Source organism: Herpailurus yagouaroundi, unplaced genomic scaffold, assembly GCF_014898765.1.
Source record: "Herpailurus yagouaroundi ecotype Mexico unplaced genomic scaffold, PumYag 140, whole genome shotgun sequence".
In the NCBI taxonomy this organism is placed as follows: domain Eukaryota; kingdom Metazoa; phylum Chordata; class Mammalia; order Carnivora; family Felidae; genus Herpailurus; species Herpailurus yagouaroundi.
Window position 1 is genome coordinate 96355135 of NW_024412395.1, and position 8037 is coordinate 96363171.

At 49.9% G+C, this 8037-nt stretch overlaps 1 protein-coding gene across 1 annotated transcript; it reads right to left on the minus strand.

Moving 5' to 3' along the window:
* Positions 1 to 3344: 3344 nt before the first annotated feature.
* LOC121031108 (receptor-type tyrosine-protein phosphatase-like N) lies at positions 3345 to 6867 on the minus strand. The gene is made up of 5 exons (XM_040476351.1): positions 6704 to 6867; positions 5775 to 5825; positions 5493 to 5597; positions 4124 to 4256; positions 3345 to 3739 (listed from the first exon to the last, which is right to left on the minus strand). The coding sequence occupies exons 1-4, from the start codon at positions 6819 to 6821 to the stop codon at positions 4156 to 4158; spliced, it is 375 nt and encodes a 124-aa protein (XP_040332285.1). The 5' UTR covers positions 6822 to 6867; the 3' UTR covers positions 3345 to 3739; positions 4124 to 4155.
* Positions 6868 to 8037: the final 1170 nt, after the last annotated feature.

Consider the following 8037-nt stretch of genomic DNA (forward strand, 5'->3'; position numbering starts at 1 on the left):
AAAAAAAAAAAAACCTAACATTCCAGGGGTATTTTTGAAACCTTAACCCTCAAGGGCTTAAGGAAAGAAAGCAAGAAAGCAAGAAAGCAAGAAAGCAAGCAAGAAAGAAAATTCATTTATAACATTATTTATAAACATTAAAAAATTAAATTTAAACATTTAAAAAATTAAAACTGTGAGAAATGAATTTCTGTTGTTGATAAACCACACAGTTTACAGTATTTTGTTACAGCAGCCTGAACACACTAAGACAGTAGGATTGGCACCTTCCCCTGTGTTCCCATCTGTGAGGATCAAATGAGCTAGGCGCTGTGAGAAATACAAAGCTTGAGGCATGAGATGTCTGGAGTTCGGTTGGATTGAGCAATGGTGGCTGGTCCCCCTCTCCCCAGGGCAAAGTGACCACAGGGTATCAGAGCTTTAAATGTGCAAAGCATTTAGTCACAGAATTCTGTGTGGGTTCTTGGGTTTGGGGCTGGCGTAACTGCTCTGTAGGGGACCCCAATGCTCAGATGGTGCCATGGACCTCAAAGGCAGACCAAGGTCCCAGGCCTTGCAGACCCAAGGTCTGGAAGGAAGACTTTCCTTCCAGGAATGGAAGGAAGGGAGACCAAGAAGATACATTTGAAGGCTGCGGGTGGGGATGGCTGATCCTCCAGCTGTGAGTCCATCTGCCTTAGAAGTAATCCGTAGGGGGAGGAAGGGATCAGAACCCATGCATTGGGTGCAACCAGGGCTGTGTTCTCTGAACCCCACACCCCAACTTTTCCTGTGTTCCGATCCTAGCTCTTTCACCTCAGAGACTCCCGTCAGGTCCAAACCCTCCCCATCCTGCCTCCAGACAAGTCTGTAGAAAGAGTTTGCTTGAAAATCAGCTTTAATGCTCCTGATCCAAATTCGGGTCAGCCTGAAAATGCCCTTCTTCTTCTTCTTTTTTTATTTTTTATTTTATTTTATTTAAAAAAAAATTTTTTTTCAACGTTTATTTATTTTTGGGACAGAGAGAGACAGAGCACGAACGGGGGAGGGGCAGAGAGAGAGGGAGACACAGAATCGGAAACAGGCTCCAGGCTCTGAGCCATCAGCCCAGAGCCCGACGCGGGGCTCGAATTCACAGACCGCGAGATCGTGACCTGGCTGAAGTCGGACGCTTAACCGACTGCGCCACCCAGGCGCCCCATAGTTTATTTTATTTTTAAATGTTTTTATTTATTTTTTAGAGAGAGAGAGAGAGAGAGACTGAGCATGAGCAGGGGAGGGGCAGAGAGAAAGGGAGACACAGAATCCAAAGCAGGCTCCAGGCTCTGAGCTGTCAGCAGAGAGCCCAATGCAGGGCTTGAACTCACAAACCGTGAGATTATGACCTGAGCCAAAGTCAGATGCTTAACCAACTGAGCCATCCAGGTGCCCCCCCCCTTTTTTTTTTAAAGTTTATTTATTTTGAGAGAGAGAGACAGCATGAGCAGGGCAGGGGCAGAGAGAAAGGGAGAGAGAGAATCCCAAGCAGGCTCCACACTGTCAGCACAGAGCCCAACATGGGGCTCAAACCCACGAACCATGAGATCATGGCCTGAGCTGAAACCAAGAGTCAGGGGCTTAACCGACTGAGCCGCCCAGGTGCCCCCTGAAATTGCCCTTCTTGAGAGCACCAGGAAGGTGTGGGGGATGGAAGGTTTCCCCCTCAGGTCTTAATCAGCTGCGAGGTTGTGACTTGTGACTCAGACTAGGGAAGAGCTCAAAGACATCCTAAAATGGGAAGAAACAAGGAATTTTTAATGAATACACTGACTTCCGTCCCCATCCCTCCCCACCAAATTCAGAGCAAGTCTCCATAGCAGTCTTAATGTGAATAAGCCTTGAGACAAGGGACTCAGGCACTGTCAGACTACAGGCCTTTCCCTGGTCCCTATCTCTAATTCTATCTCCTTCAAGGGATTTTCCATTAGACACAGGGCTGGTTGGTCCCCTGAGCCTGAAGGAGAATGGCAGTTCCTTGTTTGCACACTTGATAGAACCATGGCAACCAGTCCCCATCACAGGGTCAGTCACAGGACCAATGATGCGGTCCAGCAACCAATCCAAGCTAAGGAGGGCTGGCTGCCATGGTGACAGAGATGGGGACCAGTTTTTTTGAAAGGGGTAAAAGGCTAGAGCACTTCTGAGGTGCAGGCTGCCTCTGGATGGAGTCCAGCTAAGAGGTTCCCAGCAACGCTGCCCCGATCTTCGTCTAAGGTACCACCAGATCCCACCTGGACAACTCAGTAGCCCCAGACAGTTCTACTTGGTTCTACTCTTGTCCATTTTATAATCCATTTTCCAGCAGTGTCACTATGTCTTTATAGAATGTTAATCATATCGCCTTTCTCTTGCTGATGATTTCCCACTACACTTTGAACAAAACCCAAACCCGTCTATAGACCTGAGTAGTCCTGAGCCTGTTCTGCTACCATTAGCCTGTTTTTTCTCCTAAGGAGTCCTGCAATCTCACCCGAGGGCAGTTGTATTTGTAATTCTCTCTGCCTTGGGGATTCTTCCTCCAGATCTTCCCCCGGCTGCTTCCAGGATGTCTTTTAGGTCAAAGTTCTAATGTCACCTCCTCAGGCTATCCTCAGTGTGGAGAAGTCTGATGTGTCAAGCAGCCCAACCTCTATGGGGACCCCGGAGAGGAAGGGTGGGGCTGCGGTGGGGGAAGGTTGGTGGGGGGACCTGGTCTGGCCCTGCTCTATGCCTGCCCACTCAGTTTCTCAGCTGTAAAGATGGATGGATAACTAAGAGGTGGGCAGTTTTCTACCTGGGCTCCAGAGAGCTCAAGGGGCCAAGGGGATGCCTGAGAACCTTCCCAGGTGACTTCCTCCACACCACTGAGAAGAGCAAGGGGGAGGCTGAAAGTGAGGCGCTCTGGGTACTCCTCTCCCATTTAAGGATCTTCATATCTATGTTTATATGTGTATGTATAAATGTGTGTGTGTGTGTGTGTGTGTGTGTGTATACTGGAAGAGAGAGAGAGGGAGAAATGTATACAGATACACGGCTATGGATGGATGGGCAAGGTGAGGATTTAGAGTCATGTCATATGCAAGATTTTCTTAGAAAACCAGGGAGCCCATATATATTTTTTAAGTTGTGAAACCTCTCAAGTAGATTTCTGCAGGCCCTTCAAGCTCTGTGACTGTGCTTGATCTTACAAAGCAAGAGTCCACTGCAGGCCCCCAGCCCCTTGCTGAAATCCTTGAAAAGCTGTCTGTGAGAGAGAAAGTGGGGGCGCCCTCCAGTGGGCAAAGGGAGAATTTCCCCTCAATCCAGCAACCGCTGGCATTTTTCATATATTGTCTTTGATCCACACAGCAACACCAGAAGGGTTGTCTTTATTACCATTCCCATTTTACAGATGTGGAAGAAGGGACTTGAAGAGCCTAGGTAATGTGTCCAAGGTCACGGCTGGGCAGTGGCAGGGTGAAGATTGGGCTGGTTCTGTTCTTTTCCATCCTCCAGGCCCTCTCTTCCAGAAGGTTCTCCATCAGTCTCAGTGAAATCATTCCTTACCAACCAATGTCTATCCCCTCCTTCACCCTGTCTCCCTCTGTAAACAGGCCCTTGGTGGGCTCAGCGTTCCTGGACAAGGACAGGCCCTCACCTGCAGTGGGGCCTTGCTGTGGTTGGTCATCTCTTGCTTGGTTCAGGACGTCGAAACCATTCTAGAGTTCAAGCATTGTTCCTTGCTCACCTTGGTCACTGGGCTCTGAGGGGAAGGAAAACAGGAGTCAAGGGTGAAGAGAAAATGGCAAAAAGGCCCAGAGGAAAAGAGATGATATCCAAATGAAGAATTTCAAAATCCCCGAGGGACTCTCACCTTAGGGAACAACAATTAGAGTTTCCCTTTGCACCTGTCCCTAGAAGGCAAAGACCAAGCCAGGGATACCACATAGTAGCCATGCATCCCAATTCCCTCCCTTTGTGGACATCACCAAGGTATCATGGGATTGCTTCTGGCTGAAACCAGACAGGCTCTCTCTTCATTCTACTCGCTGGACTTCTGACAGCTCCTACTGGCATCCCTGACACTCCTTCCCTTCCCAGTTGCTCCAGACACGTGCAGTGTGGACAGACCACAGGCCTCACACACCTCAGCGTGGTGGTTTTGGTGGGAAAGGCTGTCTACCCATCCCTCATGTAGGTCTCTGAGGCGTGGAGCCTGGGTATGTGCTCCATCTTCTGGGTCTTTACATCTTGAGTGACATCATCCTTCCAGAACAGTCCTGCAGAAAGAAAGGGAGGAGCGTGAGTTGACACTTGGGACAGTTGGATTGGCCTACCCCAGAAACCAGAGAGCTATTGGAATTTCTGCTTTCCGTAAAGTACGTAAGGGCCACGGGGCACTGGAGGCATCCAGAGACGGTCTGGGGTACAGGGCTTTGCCTTCTGCCCACCTCGGCACTGGAATCCCTGCTCTTACTGGTTCTGTGACCCTTAACTTAATTAACTGGGAGCTTAATTAAATTGGCCGAGCTTCAGTTTTCTCATCCATGAAATGATGAACCATTGTTGAGAGAATTACAGGAGGTAATCCATGTAAGTTTCTTAGCACGGTGCTTGGTGAGCGATAAGTAGCCAAATGTGAATTTAACAATCGTGCTGTTATGAGGACCAAATGGAAGTGGAGGACATACGCAGTGTTCCTAAAACTCTAAGGCATTGCTTGCACATCATACACTATGATCATTAATAGCAGTAATTCGAACTCCAAGCAGATCTCCCTTCTGAACCCTGCAATCATGAAACCCGGCTTTCAAGGAGGATCAGAAACGTTTCCCCAAGGAATCCCCTCCCATTCTGCACCCCCATCTGTCATGCTTCTATCTGCCATACACTCTGAGCTGTCTACTCCCCCAATTCAGAGTCTGGAATATGTGTACGGGAGGGAGAGGTTCTGACTGGGGACCCCATGATTCCTGGCCCTGAGCACTCGGATAGCACAGGGCAGAGGGGCATAGGGCTAGTCCCAAGGAGATGGATGTTGAACTCTTCCAGGGACTTCTAATTGCCTCTACTCTGCTCCTCTAAAGAAGGTAAGTAAGGGGTGCCTGGGTGGCTCAGTCAGTTGAGTGTCTGACTTTGGCTCAGGTCATGATCTTACGGTTTGGTTTGTGAGTTCGAGGCTAACATTGGTGGGGCAGGACCCGATGCACCGACATCTGTCAGCACAGAGCCCACTTTGGATCCTCTGTCTCTCCCCACCCCCACCTCCCCACTTGCACGCGCTCTCTCTCAAAAATAACAAATATTTTTTAAAAATAAAGAGAAGACAAGTGACAACAGCTTCCCCACGAAGGCTGGGAGACCACCACCCATCTTGCTCAGGGTCTGAGCAGGTGAGGCTCCAGAGGTGAGGATGAAGAGAAAAGTTCAGGCAGAGAAATCTGTGGAAGGAGCTTTTAATGTCAAGGTGGGGATCCCACAGCCCAGCCTCTCTCTTCCAGCTCTTCTGGTCTCACCTTGAGGCATGAGCCACTGAAGCACATCTTGCCAGTATCGGAAGACCAGCTCGACGACTCCTTGCCGGGACCTGGGTGGCTGCATGCCCACCTGGGGCTGTCCCTCTAAGGGTACAGAATGGCATTAGCAGGGAGCTTGGCCAAAAGCCTTCAAGAAGGCCTGGTTGCAGAAAAGCAGTACCCTCTCCACCATCAAGCTCAGGTGGGCGCCCCCCCCCCTTCCCAGTTATCAGCTCTCCCTCCATCACACCTTTTCCTCTTTACCCTCTGGGTCTCACTCACCCTTGGCACAGACTTCCAGGTAAGAGCAGAGTCTTCGGGCAAAGAGACAGCCTGTGGATGGACAGGTGAGCAGAGCCTCAGAGGGCTACAAAACTTGAATGGACAGACAGGCGGACAGCGTAGGGATGGGGGAAGAAGTTTGCTTCCTGGGTGGAGAGTTGGAAAGACTTCCAGAATCCTTGGAAGTATAAAGTCTGGGGGCTGGGTTCAGACTGTTAAGCCTTGGGATCCCAGGTTCTTATCCTGAAAGCCACAGTATACCCAGCTACACAATGTGAGGAATAACTTTTCTACCATACAGACCCCTCCTCAGTCCAGGTAGATGGGGTGGGAGTGGGGGGAAGTCCAGGAGGTGAAAGGGTTCAGGCATCTGCACAGGGCCTGACTCCCCTCCGCGCCCTTCCAGCACTCTGCAGAGCCCCAGGCCCGCGGGAAGCCCTCTGCATTGGTCTCCAAGTTCAAGGACGCGGGGGACAAGTGGAGAGGGAGGCACACGGCTGTGGGGAAGGCTAGGCGTCCTCCCGCAGACCCCCCCCCCCAACCTACCTCCCCAGGGAGGAGGGTAAGCCCAGGCACCTGGCTCCAGTCAGGCCTCATCCCGAGGTCAAGACTGGATGCCTGCGGCCAGGCTCCTTCCGTCTACCCCTCAGCGCTGGTACCTCCACCCTAGCCCTCCGCGTGCTTTTTCTCCCGTGGCTTCGTGGCCGGGATCTGTCACCTCCATTCCTCCTGCTGCACCCCTAATCTCCCCTGGGGCCCATTTCTCTTCCGTCCTACCGCCACCTTCCGATTTTTAACCGCCCCCCCCCCCCCCCGTCCCTGCCCCGTGCTTGCTGACTTTACCCACCCGACACGGTTCGCCCTGCTTCGTGCACCAACCGCTCCCGCAGCCCCCACTTCCCAGACCTTCCCCCAGCTTTCCTCCTGACCGTGGGGACTAATGGCGTCCCAGCCCCCAGGGCAGCTGCTCAACAGCAGGAAGCAAAGCATCAGACGCATCCCCGCAGGTCCCCGGGCCCCCCGCGCCCGCCGCGCCCGTTGCTGCATGGTTGCTCTGGCGCGCCGGCTCCACCGCTCCAACCGCCGCGGCCAAGGCCAGACCCCAGCGACAACTGCGAGCGCCCCTCTCCGGCAACTCGGCCAATGGCAGCGGCTGGTGACGAGGCCCCCAACCCCGGCTCTTCCCCGACTTGGCGACAGAGTTCTGCTACTAACAGTTGAATATTCATGTTTTCTGCCCATTTCTTCACTGGATTATTTGTTTTTCGGGTGTGGAGTTTGGTGAGTTCTTTATAGATTTTGGATACTAGCCCTTGTCGGATATGTCATTTGCAAATATCTTTTCCCGTTGGTTGCCTTTTAGTTTTGTTGATTGTTTCCTTTGCAGTGCAGAAGCTTTTTATCTTGATGAGGTCCCAATAATTCAATTTTGCTTTTAATTCCCTTTCCTTTGGAGATGTGTCAAGTAAGAAATTGCTGCGGCTGAGGTCAGAGAGGTTTTTTCCTGCTTTCTCCTCTAGGGTTTTGATAGTTTCCTGTCTCACATTCAGGTCCTTTATCCATTTTGAGTTTATTTTTGTGAATGGTGTAAGAAAGTGGTCTAGTTTCATTCTTCTGCATGTTGCTGTCCAGTTCTCCCAGCACCATTTGTTAAAGAGACTGTCTTTTTTCCATTGGATATTCTTTCCTGCTTTGTCAAAGATTAGCTGGCAATACTTTTGTGGGTCTAATTCTGGGGGTTCTATTCTATCCCATTGGTCTATGTATCTGTTTTTGTGCCAAAACCACGCTGTCTTGATGATTACAGCTTTGTAGTGGAGGCTAAAGTCTGGGATTGTGATGCCTCCTGCTTTGGTCTTCTTCAAAATTACTTTGGCTATTCGGGGCCTTTTGTGGTTCCATATGAATTTTAGGATTGCTTGTTCTAGTTTTGAGAAGAATGCTGGTGCAATTTTGATTGGGATTGCATTGAATGTGTAGATAGCTTTGGGTAATATTGACATTTTAACAGTATTTATTCTTCCATTCCATGAGCACGGAATGTTTTTCCATTTATTTATATCTTCTTCAATTTCCTTCATAAGCTTTCTATAGTTTTCAGCATACAGATCTTTTATGTCTTTGGTTAGGTTTATTCCTAGGTATTTTGTGATTCTGGGTGCATTTGTGAATGGGATCAGTTTCTTCATTTGTCTTTCTGTTGCTTCATTATTAGTGTATAAGAATGCAACTGATTTCTGTACATTGATTTGTATCCTGTGAC

Coding starts and splice junctions, on each gene's coding strand:
- LOC121031108 (XM_040476351.1), bottom strand. CDS start 6,821: ATGCAGCAACGGGCGCGGCGGGCGCGGGGGGCCCGGGGACCTGCGGGG. Junction 5,598..5,774: donor CCTGGAAGTCTGTGCCAAGG/GTGAGTGAGACC, acceptor CTGTACCCTTAG/AGGGACAGCCCCAGGTGGGC. Junction 4,257..5,492: donor TCAGTGGCTCATGCCTCAAG/GTGAGACCAGAA, acceptor TTCTTTCTGCAG/GACTGTTCTGGAAGGATGAT.